This window comes from Equus przewalskii, chromosome 5 (genome assembly GCF_037783145.1).
Source record: "Equus przewalskii isolate Varuska chromosome 5, EquPr2, whole genome shotgun sequence".
Lineage (NCBI taxonomy): Eukaryota > Metazoa > Chordata > Mammalia > Perissodactyla > Equidae > Equus > Equus przewalskii.
In genome coordinates this window covers 55,832,940-55,859,776 of record NC_091835.1, presented here as the reverse complement: position 1 = coordinate 55,859,776, position 26,837 = coordinate 55,832,940, and the positions used below count along the sequence as shown (strand labels likewise).

The 26,837-nt window shown below is 40.1% G+C and overlaps 1 protein-coding gene across 3 annotated transcripts in view; it reads left to right on the top strand.

Annotated features, from left to right (window-relative positions):
• TMTC1 (transmembrane O-mannosyltransferase targeting cadherins 1) overlaps positions 1 to 26,837 on the top strand; it is a 258,597-nt gene that overhangs the window by 32,204 nt on the left and 199,556 nt on the right. For 2 of the 3 annotated variants that reach the window (XM_070620952.1, XM_070620954.1), the window contains exon 5: positions 2,984 to 3,190. The exons of the other annotated variant lie outside the window; for it this stretch is intronic. In XM_070620952.1, coding sequence (XP_070477053.1) covers positions 2,984 to 3,190 — 207 coding nt within the window. The remainder of the gene's footprint in view (positions 1 to 2,983; positions 3,191 to 26,837) is intronic. 3 annotated transcript variants of the gene reach the window in all.

The window sequence follows — 26,837 nt, the reverse complement described above, 5'->3', positions numbered from 1 at the left end:
GATTTCTTCTCCTGCCTTGTCCGATGAAGAATTTTATCTTTAAAAAAAATCCTGCCTTTTTATCCCATTCCCTACCTCCTTATGCTTCTTGACATAAAGATAAGAGCAGCGCTGTTGAGTGGCAACAAGCTGAGATGAGTCATTAAGTTCTGATCACCTTCCTGCCTGGGTGTACTTGGAGATAATTTAAATAGATTTTAGTGCTCTGTTGGCGCTCGGTAAATCTCAGAGGCGTGTATAAAGAAGGAGGCCAGTTATCATTTTGACCCAAGCTCGTGCCAAGAAAGCTGTGAGCCAGAGGACCTCCCCTTGGCTTATATGAGAATGACTTTCCTGTGTCCTCTCAACCGACGGGAGTAATCACATTGCTTCTTTACTTTCTAGAGAGCAACCTATCAACCTCTCTTGCTTCCCACTTCCTTCTTGCATCCTCGTCTGCCACCTAACATCTTTCTCAACGACAGCAGAAGGATGTGACAACTGACTGCAGGCCCTCCCCTTTGGTCCAGTCCAGAGCTATTTTAACCTCATCATTAAGGTCCTGTCTCCTCTGGTCTTGGGACTCTCCAGCCCACTATTGCCCACACTCCTTTCTTCTTCATCTGGGCCCTTTTGAGCTAGGCTTTTTTCAAAGGGAGTAATTGTCTCTTTGATTCCTTTACTAATCGTTCTTGACCTTCTTTGTACTAAACTGCTACAAGTCCTGTGTTAGGAATAATACTGCTGACATGTAGCTCAGAAGCTGGATGGCTCATAGACTGTAATTTTTTTTTTTTTTTTTTTTTTTAGTAACTTTCAGCTGTCATAGCCAGCAGCTCTGCCTCAGTGGAGACTCATTCTTTCCTTCATCCTTTTATCCACCCATTTCGACACATGCTCATTCTGTGCCTGGTCAAGAACAAGACAGATAAGATTCCTTCCCCCATGGAGCATATATGATATGGGGGGAAACAGACATCACATAAGTAATCTCATGAGGAACTGATTACAGAAGGAACTGAGAGCACGTGATGGGAAGACCTGGCCAATAATGGTTAATATCTCTGGAGTGCACGCCATGTGCCAGGCGCAGTGCCATGCCATCTACAGGTGTGAAGTCAATGCTCACAACAGTTGTTACTTTGCTTTACAGAGGAGAAAAGAGAGGCATAGAAAGTAACCTCTCCAAAGTCATCCAACCCCAGGTGGAGCCAGAACTTGGACCCTTGTCTGTGTGACTCCAGAGCCACAGGGTTACCCCTCGGTGCTCTACCTCCATGAAAGACACACAGGACGGGGATCTGGAGACCTCCCAGGGTCTGGGCTCACAGTGGTATCCTGAGACTAGCTCAGAGGGTCTGAGGGTAGTGGAGGTCATAATCCCTTTGTGAATCTCACAAAATTGTGTCTCCATTTCCTAGAATAATGTACATACTCATAGGTTTTCACAAACTCTTCGGGGTCTACCCCCCCCCCACTTTATCTGCTAATTTAGAGTAAACATCTAAATTGTTCTTGAGGTCTTTCATTGTATGGTCCAGGCAGCAGGAAAGAAATGACAGAAACAAGCATTGGAAGCATTTTCCTACGTGAAGAACAATTTATTCCTAAATTTTCAGATTGGGCCACATGAGTGGAGTGTCATTTCTTTTATTGGACATCACCTTTAGGAAGAAACATTTTCAGTGAAAGATCAGCTCCTGAAAGTTAAATTTCTTTTTGCTTTTCTTTCTTTTTATAACATTAGGATATAATTTCCAACATGCAGAGAATAACATTCCCCGATCCCAGTCCTCACCCTCTCTCTGTAGAAGTAACCACCATCCTGAATTTGGCACTTTTCATTCCTATGATTGTTTGCGTGCCATTGCTTCATGTGTATATACCAGTGAATGTCAAATAATATTGTTTTACATGCTTGCAAACTTTATATAAATGGCATCACTTGCTTTTCATTTAACATTGGACTTTTGAGATAGATCAATGTTGATACATGTAACTCTAGTTCATTTATTTTAACTGATGTATAGTATTTAATTATCACAATTTATCCATTTTCCTGGATTTGGAATTACTTTCCCGCTTTTTGTTATAAACTGTGCTGCAGTGGGTTTTTATGTGCACATACATGTCAGTTTTTCTAGGGCACGGCCATAGAAGTGGAGTTGCTGGGACCACAGAGAGATGCTTGTTCAGTGTTACATGCTGAGACATTGCTCTGGAAATGATTGTAGCAGCGTATGAGAATTCCCTCTGTTTCACATTCTTACCATCACTTGGTAGTATCAGACTTTATTTTTTTTCTCTTTTTGGTGAGGAAGATTGTCCCTGAGCTAACATCTGTGCCAGTCTTGCTCTATTTTGTATGTGGGACATCGTCATAGCACGGCTTGATGAGCGGTGTGCAGGTCTGTGCCCAGGATCCTAACCTGTGCACCCTGGGCCACTGAAGTAGAGTGCGTGAACTTGACCGTTACACCACCCAGGTGGCCCCAGTATCAGACTTTTAAATTTTTCCCCAGCTAGTGGTTATGAGTTATACCTCAGAGGATTCATGAAAGAAAAATGTGAGAGTACGTTGGGTGGATCAGCTATGAACAGTATTTTATAAGATCGTAATAATGTAAATCCCAAATACCACTTCAACCAAATTATGAGAATTCAAATCATATTTATTATGAGAGAAATGTATTTGGAGGGTGAGGGATGAAGAGAGAGAGTGTGTGTGTGTGTGTGTGTGTGTTGGTGACCATGTAAGAGGGACTGGGTCCTAGTCTTCTATAGTAGGAAGTCAATATGATAAGTTCTAAAACTGAAAAAAAAGATATAAGTATGTAATTTTGCAAATATTGTGGTAAATACCAGAAACGGAAGAGCTAAAAGACTTGAGAATGGTTGCTTCCAGGGAGCAGGACTTGGGGATGGAACAGGGGACTGCTGTTTCTTGTTGCAAGCCTTGTCATTCTGTTTGACTTTGTTTCCCCTCAATTCCGTGCACAATTAGGAGCAATGGGGTCATCCCTCATCGCAGCCCGCAGCAGCCCCGGAGCCCCCAGCCCTCCTCACTGCCAGCGCACCCTCTCCGGGAGAACGGGAAGCAGCAGCGGTTCCCTCACAAAGGAGCTTGGGGTGGCTGCCACTCCCCATTGCCACCAGAACCCAAGAGCAGTGGATTCCCGGTGTCTCCTCGAGCTGTGTGGTCCATGATGAGGTACTGGGCTGGGCTCCTCGCCTGTGCGCGTTTTCACCATCCCGCATCACCTCTTACAAAGTAGGATGACTGGCGAAGGGAAGCCCTGCGTTGGTTCTTTGTGACCTCCCACTCTCCCTCCCTCCCTTCTTTCCTGCTCTCTCTCCCGCTTCCTTTCTTTTCTCCCTCCTTCCCTTCCTTCCTTCTATTAGATCAGATAAGAAGGGAGTAGCTAGCAGAAGCAAGTAGGAGCCCTGCTGTCTGCTGTTACTTGGGAGCAGGGGGTGAGCTGTGTGGCTGTGAAGCCTCAGTTAAGAAGAGCAGACATTTTACTGCTTCCCTGGTGGAAGAGCCCTGCATCGGAGAGGAGGCGCCCTCAGTTTTCTGGGGGAGGAACGCGCTCTGCCCTCCCCCTGCGCTGCCTCTCCCTGCACCCTGTGTGTGATGGGAATTTATCACAGCACAAGGGTGGGAGGAAGCCCAGGAGACGCTGCCTCTCACAAATGTTTCTGAGGATGCAGGAAAATCTTCACAGCATGCTATTTTCTTTCTTTTTTTAATATTTTGACCTAGCCATGAAAATTAACATGCGTTTATCAGAATAGGTGCTCACTAAATTAGATTGCCTCTAAAATAGCTCAAGCCATGGAAAAGTCAGAATTTAATAAAGATGGAAATTCAGTTCATATGATTAGCGCTTTACCACTTCTGATTGCTGTTCCTATTACTCTGTGCAGTCCTGGAAAACTCCCTGTTCAGGGTCTTTGTTTCCAATTATTGCCTCCTTTGCCTGTCTTTTGCATCTTTCTCCATTCATCTGTTCACCAACAAATGTCTGCTGAGCATCCACCATGTGCTAGGCGCTGTTCTAGGCCCCAGGGATGTCCTGGTGAATAAGGAAGACAACGTCTTTGCTCTTGTGTGGCTTCCCTTTCTGTGGAGCAAGACAGACACTGAATAATGAACAATGAGTGAACAGTGTGATGGAGAGTGATGGGTCTGTCTGGCCTGGGCAAATTCAGATTGGTTGGTGAGGGAAGGCCTCCTGAATCCTCGTGAATGAGAGAAAGAACCAGCCGTGCAAAGCTCTGCAAAGATCTGGGCAGAGGCTTCCAGACTTGGGGTCATGAGCGAGTGGGGATGGGAAAGGGTGCAGTCAGTGGGTGGGCAGGCCCGAATGCTGAAGGACCGTGTTGGCCATAGAAGCAAGTTTGGATTTTATTCTGAGTGGAATGGGAAGACTTTGGAGCTTTTTTTTTTTTTTTTAAGTGTGGAGAGAAATGATTACATTTCTTTTTGAAAATGTTCACACTGGCTTTTTGTAGGGCGTGATGTTAGGGGGCAGGAGTGGAACAGGGAGAGGGGCTAGGAGGCCCCTACACAGAGTGAGAAAGAACGGGGCTTGGCCAAGGGTGATAGAGACTGGGAGGAAGAGATGTGGTGGATTTGGGGTATCTTTCAGATACACATCCAACAGGACTTACTGATGTTTGGGGTGAGGGGGTGAGAGAAAGGAAGAAAACAAGAGTTTTTGGATTTCTGGCTTAAAAAGTTGGGTGGATGTTGGTGTCAGTTACTGAGGTGAAAGGCTAGGGGAGAAATAGATTTTCTGAGAGTTGGGGGAAGATAAAATCGCCATAATGCATAAAATTCCTGAGGAAGAAAGAAGAGAGATAAATAGTCAAAACACTGAGGAAATCTTAACGTTGTAGAAGGCTGTGGAGGAAAAGAAGACAAAACATTTGGGGAACTTGTAAATTTTTTAAAGGAAGGCAAAGGAGGAGAAAAAGAGAAATTAATAGAGCATTGAAGACTTTCAAGGTGGGACAGAAGTCAGGCTATAGAGACCTTGAATTCCGTGAGGACAGGGACCTTGTCACTCACATTTGTAGCCCCAATTCCTTTTATTCTGTCTGTCTATTTGTAGTTGCTCAAACATTTGTGAAATGAGTAAATTAATGAGTGGATGGTAAGGAAGTGTTGGAATTAAACATAGATATAACGTTTTTAGTGAATTTGATACTGAAGGAATGGGGGAAAAAGGATGTTCACTGGAGGGATGTTAAGTTTTTGTTTTCATTTTTATTTTAAATTTAGTGAACCTGTGTGTGTATACGTAGATAACTTGTAGAGAGGAGAGGCAAAAGATGATGGAACAGAAAGGAATAAGATGAAATAGGAATACCAGTGATGTGCTGATAAATATTTAATAACTGGCTCTCCCAAGAAAGGAAATCCTGACTTGTAGTGCTTACCAATTTCCATGTAAATACTCCAGCCATGGCTGTTTCCAAGCTACAAATGTGACATCACTGAACGTGGAGTTGGGAGAGATGTGCAGTGGCCCATTGTCATGCAGTATTTCCACTACCAAGAGACAATAGACATAGATAACCTCAAGAGCATAGACAACAATAAAATGAAGTAAGCTAATTAGGAAGTGATGAGCTTTGAGGATTTATTACCTTTGTTTTTAATATGATTTACGGTCATACATCACTTAATGATGGGCTACATTCTGAGAAATGTGTGGTTAGGTGATTTTGTTGTTGTGCGAACGTCACAGAGTATATTTACACAAACCTAGATGGTATAGCTTACTGCACACCTAGGCTGTATGGTATTAATCTTATGGGACCACCATTGTATATGCAGTTTGTCGTTGACCGAAAGTCGTTGTGCAGTGCATGACTGTATTTAATTTTAAGTTTATATAATTTAGTTTTCAAGAATGGCTGTTTTTAATAAGGGGCTTGCAAAATTCATGAAAATTTACTAGTCATTTCTTGCAAGCCAGTGTGAACCAGCTCCAGCACACCAGTGAAGAAGGTCCTGCTGGGGCAAGAAAATTTTGTATCTGTTATCCATCTACTGTGTACCAGGCAGTGGGCAAGCACTTCCCATATGTTATCCCATGCAACTGTCACAATATCCGTTTAGGGTAGATGTTATAGTTCCCATTGCCAGGAGGAAATGGAAGATCTCAGAGGTTAATAAACCTTGTCCATATTTACCTAGTTCGTAAGTGGTAAGATCAAGATTGGGGCTCCAGCTGCTTGATCCCTAAACCTGTGCTTTGCCCATTTGCCATGCTCTAAAGTCCAGAGTCCCGGGCAAGGACCTAGCTTTAGGGAGGCATTCTCTGTGGAGCTGGCCTCCCTGTTGAACTCTCATGGGTAGGAAGATTCTTGCAATCATCCTTGGGTCCACAAATGAGGCCCCTCTTGCCTTCTTTATAGGGGATTGGCGCTAATATGTTGAATTAGATGACATGCTTTTGTAGCTTATACTTTGGTGTTTTTTTTTTTTTTTTTACCCAGAGCACCAGGCTATGTATTTTAGAAAAAAATGATGCCCAGAGAGCCATATACAGCACAGAATCTTACTAAGTTAACATGTTTGTGGGCAAGAAGGACCATTTTCCCTCCTTGGAAAGATAGCTTGTCATATATTTTCCCTCTTGGAGAGGAATGGTGTTATATATTTCGGTATAAATTTGATTCGTGTTAAAATTACTTTTGAAAAGTATGCTTGAACTTTTGTCAGAAGGTGATGAGGTAAAGCAAATCAGAGTTCGAAGAGGCAGTGTTTCCCTGGTTCTTAAGATCTCTGCAGACAGCATTTAAACACGGCTCCTTCGCCTCCTTGATCCTGGACAAGTTATTTTATCTCTATGAGCCTCGATTTTCTCATCTAATAGGAACAGTAGCACCTTATCCTCAGATTCGTTGTCAGAACTAAAAGCAGTAGTACGTGTAATAAGCATGTGAATAGGTTCCTGGCACACAGTGGACATTCAGCACGTGGCAGCAAGCAGCATTGTTATTAGAAGGTTAGTGTTATGAATATTATTATTCCTGTGTGGCTTTGTGAACCCCAGGATGCATCGTGAAATGGTGATCCTCCAGGATGCAGGCAGGGAATGAGGAGTTCCTGTGGGATTTTTTTCTTGGTTGAACTTAGAGACTGTTTGCTAGTACATATTTGTATTGTATGCATGGCATTAGGCTGACAAAAAATTGGGCTAAACACTACCAGTTCAAATGTTTTCAGAAGTTAGCAAGCACAGGCACAAATCCTCAACCCAGGGAAAAATCCTACTGCAAGTCATTTATTTAGCCTCCTGTTTTTCTGTGATTTGGCGATTGGCTTATAGGTAGAAAGTGCAATAAAAAACCTAGGACCTAGAATATACACTCTGGAATGAGATAAAATTTCAGTTGGTATTACCTTTTTACTGAATTACTCCTTGTGAAATGAGAAATGTTTTGTATGTAAACATTCCTTCTCCCTACCCTCCTTATTACATCAAGTTCATTCACACATGGGCACACTTTCCCTTTCACATTAGAAAGCTCAGTGAATTCTACATGAAATCCTATCTTCATAACTCATATCTATATGTATAATTGTATGTAGTCATTTTTTATTTATATGCTGGAATGATTTCATGTTTAAATGACAATGATTACAATGGGCGTTGAAGACAGTTTTTGACTCAATGAATTCTTGCTCATTTCCTCTTTTTTCTGCTACCTTCCAAGGTCTCTCATGGATCACTCATTCATTCAACAGTATTTTCTGAGCACCCACAATGGGCCAGGCACCATTTTTGGTGCTAGGAACGTGGCAGTGAAATAACAAAGCCTTCCCCTCATGGAGCTCAGTTGGATGATGATCATGGTGTTTTTACTTAATAGAAGCTCATTTTCTACTTTTGTGGGCAAGACACTGGTTAGATTTTTCACTTCAGTGGGTCTTAAAAGTTTTTCTTCTAAATCCCTTGCACGTAGGCATGCAAATCCAGAAACTAAGATAGGTTTAGGACTAGGGAACACTTTGGTACTAAAGTGAAATCGTGAGGCAATTAAATTCAGGGACTTGGGAAGGCGTATACATATTTTGACCTTCACTGATGGAATGAGTAACTGATCTTTTAAGTGTTTTAATGCTAATGCTTTATTTCTGTAGACCTTGCATTACACTCTTTTTCCCCAAAGTGAGAAATGCTGTGCAGATTAAACTCCTGAGGTGGGATTTTGAACTTTTCTGCTACACTTATGATCCTGTGAGTAGGGCAGAAGTGTTTCAGGTCATTATTAACAGCCTCTTATCAGCTTTGAGAGAAACTTAGTGAGCTAGTGAAGTGAGAATTGCAGGTGATAAGAAAAAAATCTGTTGAAAGCCTATATACTGATGAATAACTGAGTTCTCTTGTGCCCCTCTTTTCCCCAACCAACCATTTTACACACTTTTCCCATGGACTGATCTCAGATGAGCCATTTTCAATCTCATTCAGCTGCTGCTTTCAAAAATGAAATGACCCAATGAAAGAGGTGTGGAATTAACCAATAGGTTTCCGCAGAAAATACATCCGGCAGTTAAAAGTGACGTTTGTGGGTTCATCATCATAAACCCCTCCACTACTTTAAAATCTTTTAATGCAAGTGTAAACCTCAATGATGAATCCACGTTAAGAACACAAACCACCTCATGGAAGTAGATATTAATTAAGATCTCATTTTAAACAGACTTTGCAAATTCTTTAGTTGCTGCTGATCAGTTTTCCTCACTTTCTTTGCTTTGTTTAAAGAAGAGCTGGGCCTCATTTTGCTATGGAATTCTCTCTCTTCTTCCATGGCATAAATACATTAGTCTTTAGATGTAGTTCTTAGATGGCTGCATCCAGATCCCTGTGACTTATTTGTGGGAGGTAGGTGCATGATGGTGGTGAACCCAAGAAAGCAGTCACTTTCAGGCTGCATTTTATGATGACACTGACCAAACCAACTAGCATAATTATTGTTAAAATTATTTATTATTAAGCAACTTTATCACTGTTTACATGATCCTGTCATTTGGATACAATATCCGAATGATATCCTCTTCTGATCTTTGTCCCATACATGCCCCAAGCCTTTTCATAGCTTGTCCATTTCTTTTGAATATAGTGAATTGACAATAGCTTTTGCCAGGACCCTGTCTCCCCTTCATTGTTACTGAACTGCAGACATGCTTAGTAAATACGAAGGCACTGGAGAAGGGAGGTGGGTAATTGCTGCAGGCATTTGTCCTCCACTGGAGAAGGAAATATTTTATTGGGAAGGGTGAACAAATGGTTGTGGTTTGCTTTAGGAATGATGGAAATATTGGGAAATTTATTTTAAAAAGTAAAAATTTAAATAAAAAAGTTATTTTCAAAAATCGCTTGTGTCAATGAGAGTTACCAGGCGTCTTAATTATGAACTATATTTATTGGGATAGTGTCATCAATGTGCCTTTAATGTTCTTTGGTGGATTGATACCCAGCCTGTGCTCCCAAGTTCCTTAAAAGTAGCTTTTCCCAAATATGGAACTTACCAGAAAAATCTTCTCTTCTGATAGAGAATTAGAAGAGAGTTTTTTTTTTTTTTTCTATTTCCTAACCATTAGTTGAGAGTGATGTTATTCCTTCTGAACCAGCCCAAGGGTATGTGGTGAAGCAAGAATTACTTTGATGGGTTTGTCTGAAAGCTTATTGAAATCCGCTTTGGTTCTTGAACTGAGTTCAGCACTAAAATGGATCATTTCAATAAAGTGTTCCTTGGCTTCATTCAGAACTGAGCACTAAAAGCTTCTTCCAAATAAATCACAAGCTAAGGAGGCGAAATTCCTATTAATTTATGGATAGCAGTTGGTAGAGTTTCTAACTGCTCACAGCCCCTCGTTATTCTGCTTAACCTTGATTGGGTACCGATTCTTGGCAATCTTCGATCCTCTGTGAATTTCAGTCAGTGGATGATAAGTTCTTTCCTTTTCAGTGTAGAGCAATCAAGCTTAGGGATCTGCCTTCCAACTGGATGCACAGGGACATATGTTGAAAGAGAAAACCATCAGAATGTAGGCATTTCTTGCTGGCGTGCAGTTTTGTCACTGCCACACTTGGCTCTTAGAAGATCTCAGGCTTCATGCTTTTCCATCAGTTCAACAGTCACCATATGGAATACTCAACCTCTGTCTTGCATGGCTAGGTGACTTCGAGGTCACAGGACATCTCTCCCCTCTTTTGCAGAATACAGCTAGTGCTCTTAGGGTGTTGGAGGGAGTTTGGTCCTGATTTCTTTGCTCTTTTTGTTAATACTACTGTCATCCAGCTTAATTGTTTTTCTATTTCTCTTTTTTAATGTAGCCTGCTGAGAGGTTGTGGAGTGATTGTAATAAAAGCAGTATCAGTTCATCTTAGCATTGTAAGCACTCAGGGTGTATATAAATAATTCTTTCACGGGAACATTATTCTACGCCAGGCAATAAATCATGGTAGCTTCAGATAATTTGGGGGGATTTCTAGTTTGTTACTCTGAAAATTGTCTGCCACATGTTTTGATCTGGTGCTGTTTTGTAGATTGAATGTGACAGAGTCTGAAAAATATACCTGCTTGAAAAAAAACATTTTTAAAAATTCAGCAAGAGTTTGGAGGGACATTTTGTCCAGCAGAAGGAAAAAGAATTGTGGAAAAATAAATGATTTGAAGATTCTCTTATGATTCAGAAACAAGCATCACGATCATGATTTTCATCAGTATCAACATTATGGGTACCACTGTAGCCCCCATGGAGTGGGCAGTTACCAATCACCAGGAATCATGTTACAGGATTTAGGTCCAGCCTACAATTTTAATTCTTACGAAAACTTATGAGGTGGACAGTGTACCTAGCAGTAAAGAGCATGGACTCATACCAGAGCGCCTGGGTCTAATTCCGCTCCACTGTTTACCAGGTATATGATCTTTGGCAAAGTACTTCAACTCTCTGTTTCCCCAGTGTCGATGGCTGCAATACCAGGCATTCTGAGGAAAACAGGAGTTAACACATGTAAAGAACTTAACATAGCTTTTAATTGTGGCTTTTCATAAATGGTAGTCCTAGGATTTAGCTTTCCCCACCACCATGCTTATTTTTGCCAAAGCCCATATAGAAGAGTTACTGTTTAGAAATCTTTTCTTTATAGCATTTGCCTTTTCTTTGCTGCATTTATGAAAGAAAGTCATATAGTCTTGATTTGACTTGTTTATGATATCTAGTTATTTTCTCTCTTTTTATGAGCTTACAATATTTTAGAGGGAAATGATTGTAAAGGAAAAATATTCTTGTAGCAATGATGGAAAGTTCATTGAAGTTTAGCAGGAGAATAGAATGCCTCTGTTAACACTTATTCTTACCAGTGAATGCTATCCTCTATAAGTTGTCTCAAAAGATATGCTTAGAGTTATTCTTAGTTTCTGAGACTAATAGTTGACCTTTTTATTAAAATTTTTTGATGTATTTAGAATGAGTATTGAATAAAACACGACTTTAAGAAACAAATCATTAGGTCAAAAATCAAATAATAAAGACTTAATTTCCTAGTTTTTCAGATGGCTTATAACCGTATAGGAAGATGTATGTCATGTTGTAGATTTATGAGTGTTTAATGCTATTCATATTATTCAAACCATGATCTTTATTACTTTATATATAATCTAGAAAATGCATATTGATTTTGAAATCACCCTTAGCAGCAGTTTCCATGAGGAGCCTGGCATTAAAGATTTGCTCTTAACGATTTGACCTCTGAAAGTATTGGTAAAGTGTTTAAAGGGAACATAAGTATGGATATTTTAGGGGATGAAGGCAATTCATATATCATAATTCAGAAAAAAATAAAACAACCAAAGCCAAGCAACCAGCTAGAGTTGGATGTAGGTGAGGAATAATGTTTATGTCTTAACGTTAAGAGTTAGACATGCCCTCAACACCTAATGAATAACCAGTACATTTCAGTTTTTGGGTGGGAGAGCTTTTGGTTCCTGACAGTTAAGTCTTTATCATAGATTTTTTTTCATACTTTGCATTTGGCTCTCTTAAGTAATTTTCCTTTGTGACTGTGAAAGGAGTGTAACTTTGTGAAAGGAATACTGTAATTATGATAAAAAAGTTTTGATTAAAAAAAGGTGCATATTTAGTTATAAAACTGTAGTTTTGGTTTTCATGCAAGTCAGTGAGAGACTGTGCACATATCCTCAATGCAATTTGTTTTTCTCTTCTTTACAGCACATAATTTATAGCCGCAAAGAATAGGTAAACCTTTCAGGTAAGTCAAGATTGGGTACCAATTTCCAGATATTTTTAAGCAGAAAGTACAGGTGTGATAATGCTTGATGTCTAAGAAAACATCATGTCTTGAACAGTAAAGCGCTCGTCATTGTCTCTACTGCTATTAATGAAAAATCTGAACAAGGTAGTGTTGCTGATTATTTTTTTGAAAGAGAAGAGCTATTTTCTGGGTTATGCTGGGTGTAAAGAAACGAGAGGCAACGTGGGGCAGTGTGAGGAGCCATGACCTGGTTGGTGGGAAAACTGTGTTCTAATCTGATTCTGATTTGCTGTGGTCCTTGGGCCAGTTATTTTACTTCCATGTATTTCTGTTTTTCTTATCCATGAAGTGATGCAAGGGAGACAAGATGGGGTGGTCTCATGTCATTTGATACTCTTTCTAAGGTCTATTGTGGTCAAACTCTCATGAAACTGTGCTGCACTTTTCCTCTTCTTTCTTAGTCACTGTACTCCCTTGGCATATGTGGAGTTTGAAGTTGTGTGGGAATTGGAGGTTGACCCTAAAATGAGATGCCATAATGAGTCTCTCTTAAGTGACTAAAGATTGGGTGGGACATTTTGATAATGGGCATTTTATTATTTTCTCATTTCTTTTTCCATCCTGGATTCTTGACTGCCTAAGTCTTTGGAACTTAAATGTATTGATGGAAATTGTTGATATTAAAACAAAGATTAAATTTTACCTTCTACATATTTTGCCTTCAATCATCATAGACATCGTAGATGCTGTGCATTTGCGAACTGACTCCTGTTGACTCTTCAGAAATGGTTTGTTGAATCATTTGATTAATAAACATTTATTAAACACTTAGTATTTACAGATATCTTAGGGATTATTTTCTTGCAAAGAACAAAGCTTTTTAAAAACTTCTTTAAGCAAATTGAGGTATTTATTAGAAGGATAGACTAGACTCTAACAGCACCCCTGGCATGGGCGTTGAGCTTGCTTTCTGGACACAGGGACTGCCAAAGTTAAAACATTTATTTTTTGCCTCTTTGGGGCTTCATGGTACCTCTTTTGCCTTTGTAAAATCCATGTTGTTCCCCTTTTCCCCTCTTTTTAAAGACTGACTTTTCTTAATTTGGTAAGTGTAGGGCTGCCTCAATTGTAGCTTAAGATAGCCTCTCAGTTCAATTCTCTGTAAAGGATGGACTACAATGACTGTGTCCTGACTCCAAATTCTGGAAAAAGAGACTCTAATTGGCCCAACATGGATTAGCTTTCATCCCCTTGGGGAAGTCACACAAGTAAAAAGAGACTCATAGGAGTGGCAAGTGCAATGATGGGTGTGTATACATTGAGTTGTGGGATACACAGGAAAGGATAGCTTAGCCAGCCTGGGAAGTGTGCCTTAAGCTGAGTCTTAAGGGGTGAGACAACGAACTGAAGAAGGGCGGGACGGTCCCCCCAGGCAGAAAGCACAGCATGAGGGAGGACACAGAAGTGTGCACCTGTGAAGTGTGCGTTTGTGTGTGTGTGTAACTACAAGCAGCTCAGGACACCGTAATGGGAGACAAAGCTGAGAAGCCAGCCCTGTCATGGAAGAACTTGGGAGAGATGCCAAGGGACATGGATTCCTGTAGGTGAAGGGGACCAAGTGCAAGGGGATGCTAATGTTTGTTTAGATTCGTATCGAGGAAAAGTCTGATCATAAAGCCAGATGGAATATTATTTAAGTGTGAGGACTAAAAAATTGAAACCCTTTGGTATTAATTATTATATTTTTGAGAATGAAGAAGCAGTAGTTCTAAGATTTTTATCATAATGGAATCTTTATATTTGTGAAAGCTTAGTATTTTCTCTTTGTTTTTAACGATTGCATCTCATATAAAATTTTCTTTATACATTTTTGTAATTTTGGAAGAATTCTCATATGTAAGAAAAGCTAATAGGAGATGTGAGAGTGCATTTGCCCATGATAGGAAGAAGCTATGGGTTTATCCATACCTGTTAATTGAATTAAGCCTTTTCAATTTCTGGTTTTCTTGCAAAGAACAGAAATTAATGGGAACTTCACGGAGGTGCTAATCCCTTCCTATTATGCATTCAGCATGCTAAGTTTATAATTTTGATTTCCAGTTTCCGATTAAAATCATCATTTCTTCTTATGTGTATTGTGTCCAAGCAGCTGTTGTATTTTGTATTGGCACACATAATTGCTTTTCTATTTGGCAAAGAAAATGAGCAGATGCAAAATAAATGTCTTTTTCTGGCATGATCAATTGGAAGCTTTGCAACCTAGTGTTGACTACATTTTCTTAAGTGATGTGGCAAGTGCAGCTCCATGTCAGACTGTGGCTGTTAACTTCCAGGAATTCACTTTGGCCGAGATAAATTCTGACCAAGTCTGTATATCAGACTCGTAGTTTTAGAGCTTGAATATAAGAAACAGAGTTTTGTTTGCACATAAGGAAAATGGTATGTTGACTTGAAGGCCTCTATTGATGCAATTTTCCCCAGAAGTGATTCTAGAATTTCCTCCCTTGTTTACCTTTAATATTGATGGAGCCATGGGGTGCTCACTGGTGAGTCACACGAAGTGGATTTAAGTCCCAGATTTCTCATTTAGTAGCAGTATAAACTTGGATTGATTGCCGCATCTGTAAAATATGAATAATTAGTAATAATTATAAATGGCATGAAGTAAGTGAAGAGTTTAGCTCGGGGCCCAGTACAGCACAAGCACCCAATTGCGCTTATTGTGCGCTAACCTGAAGATGTCCAGTCTTTCTGCAGTTGGGCATGAAAGAGATAAGCTGTCTGTCTAGTATATCTGTGGTGCTACTTTTCAATGTCTTGAGAGTTTTGGCTTAATTATTCATTACCTCTTTCCCATTGGGAGGGAAAAGGAAGCCAAAATGGAATGCCTATTATAAGCCAGGAGATGACTGTGAATCAACTCATTTAACTGTGACCGTGTCCATGGGAAGTAGGTCTTCCCGCCACAGTTACATATGTGAAAGGCAAGGCTCAGGAAGGTTACGTAATTTGCACAGCATTACCCAGATAGAAAATGGAAGATCTAGGATTTAAACCCACATGCATCTCATTCCGCTATATAGGCTGCCCCAGGCTGTAGAGGGCCAAGTCCTTTATAATGTTTGCCGGAAAGATTTATGAGAAACTTCTAGAACGGACTGTTGTGGGGAATGAAGTATCCTGAGAGCATCAATCTGTTCCTCTTTTCTCTGCATCTCACAGAGTCTGTGTGGCTTTACCCCATTTTACATGTTGGATGCTGATGCTCTGCTTGGCTCTTGGCCGTGTCATCATCACTCTGAAGATCAGGGGGATTTCTCTGTGTAGAGCACCCAGCTCAGCACTTTTTAGAAGGACATTCTTCATCTTAAAGTGAAATACTGGGTAGGATGTGTCACATTTCATCTGTAAGCAGTCGTTAAATACCATTTTTCAGAAGTTCTCTAAAGTGACAGTGAGCTAGCTGTTCAGTGATCGATGCAATCCTTGCCCCCAGATTATTGCATCTGCTGAGTTTTATGTTGGATAGTTGTGTTGCTCTGCAGTGGCATGTCTTTATGTGTGACATTTCTGAAAGATGGATTATGTGTTTGTGTGTGTGAGAGTGTGTGTGGGAGAGGTAGTATTGCTTTGTGGACTTTTGATTAGGACTCAATGCATATCTGTGAAAGCATTCACTGTGGGCATGTCAAAGCAATGTTTCATTGTGGTCATGGGGTACACTTAGTCAGTCATTTTTTTTTAACTTTTTGGAGCAGTTTTAGGTTCATAGCCAAGTCGAGAGGAAGGTACAGAGATTTCCCATATACCCCTTACCCCACATATGCGTAGCCTCCCCCATTATAAACATCACTTACTGGAATGGTACCTTTGTTACCAAGGATGAGCCTATACTGACACATCATATCCCCCACAGTTCGTAGTTTACATCAGGTTCATTCTTGGTGATGTACATTCTAGGGGTTTGCATAAATGTATAAAAGCATGTATCCATCATTATAATATCATACAGAGTATCTTCACTGCCCTGAAAGTCCTCTGCACTCTGCCTGTTCATCTCTCCCCTCTTCCCCAACCCCTGGCAATCAGTGATCCTTTTACTATCTCCATAGTTTTGCCTTTTCCAGGATGTCGTATAGTTGAAATCATATAGTATGTAGCCTTTTTAGGTCAGCTTTTTTCACTTAGTAATATGCATTTAAGGTTCCTCCATGTTTTTTTCATGGCTTGACAGCTCATTTCTTTTTAGTGCTGAATAACATTCCATTGTCTGGATGCACCACAGTTTATTTATCCACTCACCTACTAAAGGACATCTTGGTTGCTTCCAAATTTTGGCAGTTATGAATAAAGCTGCTATAAATATCTGTGTGCAGGTTTTTGTGTGGATGTGAGTTTTTAACTCCTTTGGATAAACACCAAGGAGTGCAATTGCTGGGTCATATAGTGAGAGTATATTTACTTTTGTAAGAAATTGCCAAGCCGTCTTTCGAAGTGGCTGTACATTTTGTATTCCCATCAACAATGAATGAGAGTTTCTATTGCTCCACATCCTCATCAGCATTTGGTGTTGTCAGTGTTTTGGATTTGGGCCACTTTAATAGGTGTGTAGAGGTGTCTTGTTGTTTTAATTTTCATTTCCCTGTTAACATAATGATGTAGATGTAGAGCATCTTTTCATATGCTTATTTGCCATCTGTATATTTTGTTTGGTGAGGTCTCTGTTAAGCTCTTTGGCCCATTTTTAAATTGGATTGTTTGTTTTCTTATTGTTGAGATTTAAGAATTCTCTGTATATTTTGGATATGAGTCCTCTATCAGATGTGTCTTTTGCAAATATTTTCTCCCAGTCTGTGTCTTGTCTTTTCATTCTTTTGATGTTATTTTTTCACAGGGCAGTTTTTAATTTTAATGAAGTCCAGATTACCAATTATTTCTTTCATGGGTCATGCCTTTGGTGTTTTATCTAAAAAGTCATCACCATACCCAAAGTCGCTTAGGTTTTCTCCTATGTTATCTACGAGTTTTGTAGTTTTCTGTTGTACATTTAAGTCGGTGATCCATTTTGAATTAATTTTTGTGAGGAGTGTAAGGTCTGTATCTAGATTCACTTTTTTGCATATGGGTATCCAGTTGTTCCAGCATAATTTGTTGAAAAAACTCTTTGCTCCATTGTATTACCTTTGTTCTTTTGTCAAAAATCAGTTGACGATATTTGCGGGTCTATTTCTGGGCTCTCTATTCTGGTCCATTGATCTATTTGTCCATTCTTTCGCCAATATTATACTGTCTTGATCACTGTAGCTTTATAGCTAAGTCTTGAGAATAGTGTTAGTCCTCTAATTTTATTTTTCTCCTTCAACGTCATGTTGAGTATTCTGTATCTTTTGCCTCTCCATAAACTTTAGAATTAGTTTGTCAATGTCCACAAAATAACTTGCTGAGATTTAGATTGGGATTCCATTGCATCTATAGATGAAATTGGGAAGAACTGACGTCTTGATCATATTGAGTTTTCCTGTCCATAGACATGGAACCTCTCTCTATTTAGTTCTTTTGATTTGGTTCATCAGAGTTTTGCAGTTTTCCTCATATAGATCTTGTACATATTTTGTTAGATTTATAACAAAGTATTTCATTTTTTGGGGTGCTAATGTAAATAGTATTGTGTTTTTAATTTAAAATTCCACTTGTTCATTGATGGTATATAGAAAGCAATTGACTTTTGTATATTAACCTGGTGATTGTGCTATGATTACCTATTAGTTCTGGGAGGTTTTTTTGGTTGATTCCTTTGGATTTTCTACATAAACGATGATGTCTGTTTCTCATGTCATTAGTTTTTTATTTTGATTTTTTAGGAAGACAATTTAAGTAAGGAAAAGTCTGCTTTTTATGGTGTGAGACATTTAAAATATTCAAGTGAGAATGAATAAATCATATAACATGCACTTGTATTACATTTGGTCATATTTATTTCCACCCTCTTTTTCTTTTGCTTTCCCTAAGGATTGAAACAGTGTTGGTACAGCTGCAGTGTACTTTAACATTGCTTTGGGTGCCATTCACTTTGCTGTCTCCTCAGGGGCAATGACTGTCCTAGGTTTTGTATATATAGGCTATTTTCTGTTACCGTATTTATGTATCCCACCTCAATTATGCTTCAGCCTCTGGTTAATCTCCTCATACAGTGAATTTCCATGTAGAAAATGGATTGGAAGATCTGTGTGACTGGAAGGAAAAGGTACCCATAGGAATCTCCAGATTTCACTTTACCTTGATCTCCTTAACCTTTAGTCTATAATAGACCTGAGGAGTATCTTTGGATCTGGAATTATTTAGAAAGCTCTAATCTGAAAAAGCCCTAAATTACATGAGGCTAACTCAGAGATTTATTTTCTTTTCTCCTGCTTTCTTGTCCCCTGGAACAACATCTGCTGTACACCTGACCTCAGCCCAGCATAAGTGGATACAGCTCTTCTGGCCCCTGACCTTGAGACCCTCTGATTCCCTGGTCCATCTGAGCCAACAGGGACTCTTAGCAATACTTACCTCACCTTTTGAGGCTTTGCACCTGAATTACAAGTGTACTCTACTTTCTTCCGTGTCCATCAACTTTTATGCTAGAGTGTTTATGAAATGTCATCACTTCAATGAATGTATTTCACAAATACTTATTAAACACCTGCTAAATGGTGAGGTGACAGTTTTCTTATTGGATATAATACTGAATTCCAATAACTAATCCTCCAGAATATATTGAGTATAATTAGTAATAATAGCAAACATTTATTATTTACTATATTCACACACTATTTTAAGAGATTTGCATATGTTAACTCACTTAATCCTCGTAACAGCTCTATAATTAGATGCCGTTATTATCCACATTTTACTGATGCGTCGATGGAGACCCAGGGAGGCTAAGTAACTTGCCCTGCACGAGGCAGCTAATAAGCTAATCACACCCCTGCAGCCTGGCTTCTGAGTCTTTGCTCTTAAAACCAACTCACTATATATTTCCTCTACAAAGAGAAAGCTGGTTTTGGTGAGAAATCTTGTAACTTCGAAACATGATCAGGTTGTCAGTTTAAGGATGGCTCCTCCTCACAGAACACTGAGGGTTATATGTCTTCATGGGGGTCCAGACTTGTCATCTCTGCTCACCTCATCCAGGCTCAGCTTAGTTCTGGAGTTTGTTGGGAAGATATGATTGATTGTTTAACTAATAGATATTTTTAACTAGCCTGGGATAGGCTAATTCTTATGACAGAAGTGGAATACTGTTGAGAAGCAGAACTCACACAAACAGATCTACCAAATTATGCTCTGTGTTTACACAGAGCTGGAATAGCCCCAGAGGTCCCAGGTAATCCCCTTAATCATAGTACAGTTTAAAGTGGAAATAGATGTCTGGAGACAGAACGATTCATGCCTCTCAGAAATATCTACCGTAACGGCATCTGTTGTAAAAAGCAAAGAAGATAATAAAAACTCCAAATAACCAATTACTGGAATTAAGATAAAATTAACTTACATTAAAAAAAATGAGCTTTATGAAAAATTGCTAGTGGCAGTCCAATGTGAAAAGCATGGGAAATATTATATATTCCTAAAATCTTTTGCTCAGATGTTTCCATAATGTGATTCATTATATATGTGTGTGTGTGTGTGTGTGTGTGTGTGTGTACATTCTGTGTGTGTATATATATATTCTGTTTGGTTTGTAGAACTGTCAAGATAACTTATGATCTTCTGGCTTATTGGCTCAGACACCCATCTGCTTGTTGAGGCAGCCCAAAGGAAGGGCATGCCAAATGGGAGGAAATGCAAAGAGAAAGACTGATATTCTGGACAGGGGTTCATCCATATGAAAAAGACTTAGGTCTCCTAGAACCCATTTGAAAAAATCAGAGCAGTTATTCTTCAGGTTAGAAAAGGCATGAGGCAAACTCAACAGGGTGTTCAGAAGAAATAAATCACCTCTGTGGATATCACACTTGAACTTTCCTGAAGTTTAAGAGACATTTGAAAATGCGAGAAGACAAAAGGCAGTGTTGGATTATAAAAGAATGAATCATAGGTTAAATAGATACCTTTTGTCTGTTCAGTGAGAAAGCAGATGTACCAACATATATTTTAGGGCACATTAAGTTCCTGGGTGGAGTGAAAGAGAACCGGGGATCATTGCATTATGAAAAGGTACCAAGACTCCAGGAATAATATCAGAAGCAAGTTATTTTCTCCAGTGAAGTGTTGGGGATATGTCTTCAAAGAAAAATAAGTAAACAGCTTCATGTGCATTAATGTTCTGTGGAAACTGCAGTGAAAAAAATGGCCGTGTGTTGTCAAAACAAAGAGATGGGAAGCTTCCCAGGAAAAATAATAGAGTGAGCGGAGCAATATTGAAACAGGTGAGGAAAAGAACATGATGTGTTGAGTACAGAAAAATGATTTATGGCGCAGAAACGGAGGGGGAGCCTGATAAGGAGTGAATAGAGAAGGAGCTCATAAGAAATTCAAGCTCACAATGAGGCATAAAGCCAGCCTGATTGCAAATTTTGTCAGGTTGCTGCTAGGAGAGAGAGAAGGCAGAATGTGTTCAGAAGATGGAAATTTTTATCGAAATGTGTTAATTCTGGAAGAAAAAGAGACATGAGTATGGTAACAGCTGGGACCTTAGCCTAACTCTTGAGACCTCTCTATGCCATCAAAATGGCTATTAGTGTTTGGCATTAGGGATAAAAATATGTGATAATAAGTAAACAAGTTCCTAGAGGATATTAAGGATTTTCCTTTAATTATTGCTATGTCAGCCAAAGACATTCTCCCAAGTGATTCCGTGAGCTCAGTGGGCCCTGGGCCTGGCAAAGCTGACACTGGTCAGTGTAGTTATCCTCTTGGGGTTCTGAGAAGGCGGGAAAGAGAGAGTGAAGTGGTGCTGGAGTCAGACGACCTGGTTCGGGTGCAGCTCTCCCGCTCATGCTGTCTGAGATTTGGCAAATTAGTTAATCTATTTATGCCTCAGCTTCCTCTGTAAAATGTGAGTAATAATAAGCATGTACCTCACAGAGTTATTTCCAGAGTTAACTAGATAATAATTAGTGCCTAGCATTCTGTGTTAAATGATGTGCTCATTGCTTTTTCTTTACTTACCTCCTTTAAGCCTCATAAAATCATACCCAGGTTAGTTTTATTATTTCCGTGTTTTACATGTAAGAAAATTGAGCTCGGAGAAAATAGCTTGTTGGGAGTAACACACGTGGTCAGCATTTGAATCCAGGTCTTGACGTCTGTGTTCGCTGTACTGTGAAGCTTAGCATCTGTAAGAGCAGATACTGGACCATTACTGGGAACCTGCAGCTGAGCACTGAGGTGGTAGCTTGGTTCTGGAGATCCTTGGGTATAATGGAATGATGTGTCTGGGTAGCAAGTTAGTTCAAATCCGTGTTGTTGGATTGACTTTGAACTGTATTGAGAAAGCTGCCTAAAGGGGATGTAGGAAGAGTGGCCTCCTGCCTCTGGTCAGGACAATGGGCATTGTTTGCCAGATGAGCAATTCATCATGTCCTCTACACCAAGACCCCTTTAATGGTGATGCAACAAGATCCAGGCCCCTCAGTGTGGCTAATAATAGGAACAAGCAAAAAAATATTTTTTCTTTATCCCTTGACATGTGCTAAGCACTGTGATAAGAGCTTTATTCTTTATTGCTTAGAGAATCTCTTTGAGCTAGGTGCTGTTATTATGGACATTTTATGGGCATGGAAACCCAGGGTGGCAGGTAGCAGAACCAGGTTTAGAACAGGATTTGTGTGGCCTTGGAGGCCATCTGAATTTCCCATAGTGCCTTTCTCTTTGCTTTCATAGACGGATTGGCTTCCAGCCCATCTGTTTATCTTCATCTCCCAGTGCTTTCCTACTGGAAGTGCTTACTACTGGAAGCTTGCTCCAGCCAAATGGCTCTCCTCATTTCCACTGAAATGCAACTTGTGTTTCTGGTTGCCATCGTTTTCCTTTCTTGTCATTCACCACCATCCCTTCTTCTTTTCCACTCACTCAATAATTTCTTCCTGCCTTTGAATACTCCTTCCTGAGCATGCAGCCTAGTCTGGTTGTCTCTTGTCCTCAGGCCCGTTGCACTTGGTATTGCTTTATTGATTTTGCAATTATCACTTGTGACCATGTATTTGTAACTTTTATTATGTGTACCTTTTTCAAAATGATTGTAAAGCCTCTGTGGTGTGTCTTTTTTTTTTTTTTAACTCCCAACAAAGTTTAACACCATCTCTTACACATAATTTATACTGAGTAAATATTCTTCAATTGGCTAATTTCAGGAAAAGAATATTCTGATAAAATGAAATAATCATGGTACCCATCCTAATTTATGGGAATTAGAATAAAATTGCTTGAATGTTGTAGTAGAGAAAAAGGAAAGAGCAGAAGAAAACAGTAGCCAAGAAAAACTGTATAGTAATGGAAATAATATTCTGGAACCTCATGGGAATTGATATTCCAGTTTAGGAGAATTAGGTCAGCTGTGTGCCAAAAATCTTTAAATGTGTAACAAAAAGCAGCAGCTCAAGTGACTGGAAAAATCTGTGTACATTTGTATAGCCATAGAGCAGTCTTCCATTTATTTCTCTTTTTTTTGTATTTTAATGGATTCAGAACATGAATATTTTTTATATATTGATATTATTTGGTTGTCTTCTTTCAAGTAAATGAGAAAATAAAACTAATATTAGATTCAGAAACTTTTCTATACTTTTTTGTAGTACTTGGTTTAAAGGGAGCAGTTTCTAAATATTTTCCTTATTTATTTGTTCCCAGAATATAAACTTTACTCTCTGCTGCTTTGCTAATATGTTGTTAAGAATTCACTTTGCTAGACTTGTAGACTATTGTTCAGCCCATTTCTTTGTTGAATTAAGTTCTGTTTTAGTAAGAAATAGAGTTTTCTGACAGAAAACTGCAGAAAATAGATTTTCATTATTTACTAGTTGCCAGCCCTGGTGGTCTTGGGGTTAAGATTCGCTGCGCTCACTGCTGCGGCACTGGTTCGGTTCCCGGTGAGGGACCCACACCATCTGTCTGTCGGTTGTCATATGGTGGTGGCTGCTTATTGCTGTGATGCTGAAAGCTACGCCACTGGGATTTCACATACCACCAGGGTCACCCATGGTGGACAGGTTTCGGCGGGGCTTCCGGTAAGACAGATTAGGAAGGAGGACCTGGCTACTCACTTCCGAAAAAACTGACCATGAAAACCCTGTGAATAATAGCTGAGTATTGTCTGATACAGCACTGGAGGGTGAGAGGATGACCCAAAAGATACAGCAGGGTTCTGCTCTGTTGTACACAGGATCACTAGGAATCGGAATCATCTGGACAGTGCTAACAACAAATTCACTACTTGCCTTTTCCTCCAAATTCCAATTCATGACCTTCCTCAAGAATATGTAGAATCCACTCCTGTTTCATTGAGTGTTATAGAGATGCTTAATACTAACAAATTCTAACAAAAATACCAACAAAGTGAGAGCCTTCCCCCTTTTTGAACAAATACTTAGTGGAATTTCTCATTGTGATCCTTCTCCTCTTTATATCCCAAATAAATCAGTACTAAGTTGACCATTAAGATTTTGGAACCTAAGAACTATTACTACAGATTTACCAGACCTTGCTCAAATTGAGTAGAGCTGGAGGAAGAGCAGGTGAAAACCTTTATTAGCATCAGGAAGTAATTACATCATCTTAGTGCCGATACCCACCATCCTCAGCTGCAGATGGCAATGCTGTCATCCTCTGGTGATTCGTCTCAGAGATGGTTCTCATTGCAGAGTTTCTGCCTGCTTGCAGTTAAATTTGACGTTTAGGGGAAGGGAGAGCGGGAGAAGAGAATCGATAGCGTCTCCTGCTCTCTAAGGCATGGGTATTATTTTGATGAAACTTCCAAGCAGATGTGGAAAGATGATTTTGCAAAGCCTCAAGCTCAGAATTTTAAGTGGCACATATAACTAATAAGACATTTAGCTTTATCCATCTGTCTCCTACGAAATGTGGCTGTTTTCCACAAAATACGTTTTTTGAAAGAAAGCACCAGCAGGATATTAGTGTGCGGGATCCTTCTTTGGCAGATGATGGGAGTTATGTTACTTAAAGTGATTTGATCTGACAGAGAAGCTGCAAAACTCACCTTCCTATGTTTATTTTTAAATCTCACTTTCTCAGGGAAAATATTTTCAAAGGCTTTGATTTTATTAAGTGGAAATAGGCAGATTTGGATTCAAATCCATATAGCACTTGTTTCAGCTGTGCCCTTCCACAAGGCTCCAGTTCACTGTGTGGCTTATTCCCCTACCCTTTCTCTTAGTCCTTGTTGGCATGTCTGCTGTATGTGACCAGCAGACTCTTGGCACACCCTGTGGCAAACACTTTTGATACAGGATTAAGGAAAATTGTAATGAAAAGAGGAAATTATATTTCTCCATTTAGAAGTGTGTCTTCTCTGTGCCAAACATAGCTTTAGGTCCAGAATGTAAGTTCCACATGCACAGGGATTTTGTCATTTTTATGTCTATATTTTAAACAACTATCACAGTGTCTGGCAGAGTTGACTTGCAGGAATATTTATTGGATGAATGGAAAGAGACAGTGTGTTGGTCAGAGTCACAAGAGCTAAGAGATGGCACATTCAAATTAGGATCATAGGACAAGGGTTATTTGCAAAGGGACTGTTTACGCAAGTGAGGGCAGTAACAGTGGAGGAGCCATTATCACCCAGAACCTAGGATGAGAGAATCTTGCAGGAAAGGTCACCTTGAAGGAGGAGCCTTTGGTTGGGGGTACCAACCCGCCTGAGGTGACCTGACAGGGAAGGAGTCTGGGCAATAAATACCCTGATCCCCCTTTCTTCTTAATGCAGGGCTCCCCATGGTGAACTAGAGGGTAGGGCAGCTCCTTGATGTAGACCATATGGGCCAACGGCAGAGATCTGGAATATACAGATGAAATTCCCTGCCACTAAGGAGTTCTCAATCTATCAGGGAGACGGAGGAGTAAGCAGACGTTTTAACATAGTTAGAATAATAATTAAAAATTATTGAATACCCTCACAGGAACCCTATGAGAGGTGAGGTATTGCGATCATTTTTACAGAAGGAAACTGGTAGAGAGTTTAAGGAATTTACCTCGGGTCCGATGGCTAGTAAGTGAAAGAGTTGAGATTGGGACCCAGGAAATTGGTCTCTAGATGAGCTTTGCTGGATTGGAAGACTTTAACAGTGTGGTATAGAGCCGTGCTTTCTGTGCAAACCTTAATGTGTGTGGGAATGTTCTGGGGATGTTGTTTAAAAATAGTTCGTGGTTCATTTGACCTGTGATGGGTCCTGAGAGTCTCCATTTCTACCAAATGCTGTGGATCTGCTTTGTGTAGCAAGAGGTCAAGGACCTGGAGCTAGAAAAGTGGAGTCCAAGTCCTAGGGATAAGACTCCGGGGAGCTCAGTTCGGTTCATCTCTTTGCTGTTCCTGTTCCCCATGTGTGATATGAGTAGGTTGGATGATTTTTAAGGCCCAGCCAAGCTTGCAAAACCTGCACTCCCTGATTGCAGAGGTGGGAGGCTCGTTTCCGCCGTCGTTGGTGCAGTTCTCCTGGGCAGGACTGTCTAGGAGGCCCTGGGGGGGATCTGGTGTGGGCAGCCTCCTCCCCACGGGCTGGGCTCAGATGACAACATTGAGCTTCTGGATGGACAGGGGCTGCTCTGTTATCAGCTGTTTCCTTCCAAAACTGCGAGGTCGCCCAGCATCTGGCGCTGCTCCCTTTGCCTCGTGGGTTCTCATTCCCGGTCACCGCTTATTAGGGGGCTGGATCTAAAGCTAGAGCCTGATACTCAAGGTACCACCCTGTGTCATTGATGCTGTGCCCTGTAATTTCAGCCCCAAACTGTAATATGCCTGTGAAGAAACCTCTAGCATCTTAATAAGTTTTCTTCTTTTAAAAGGGTATCTCCTGTTGAACATGCAGACGATATTTAACACCATGTTGCTTATAATTTTTAAATTCTTTTCCTTTTGCAATAACTGGAGAATTCTGTCGCTGCCAAGAGCAAGAGCACCTGCAAATGGAGTGGTCAACCCTCTTACTACTAAACATTCAAAACAAATGTCAGCGTTTTGCTCCCTGAGGCTCCCACGCTTCCTACCTGTGATTTGGGGCTCCTGTTCATGGTAATCCATAGTTGTATATATAGTATGCAAAATCTCAGACTTCACGTTTTAGAAAAACAGTGCAGGTCCACAATACTGGGCCTTGCTTTTTCTTCCCCTTTTTTGCTCTCATCATGCAGTGCTATAGCACACGCTCAATAAATCACGCCTTGAATTTTTCCAGATGCAGAGCTCCTGCAATATTATGTGTATGGTTTCCTTGCCGTATTTTGACATTTTGGGTGATTTAATTGCATTTGATGATGCTCTCAGCCTAAGAGGGCTGGAGCAGCAGCATTATCCCCCTGCTGTGCTCGGCACTGCTTTCTGGAAGGTTGTGGAGA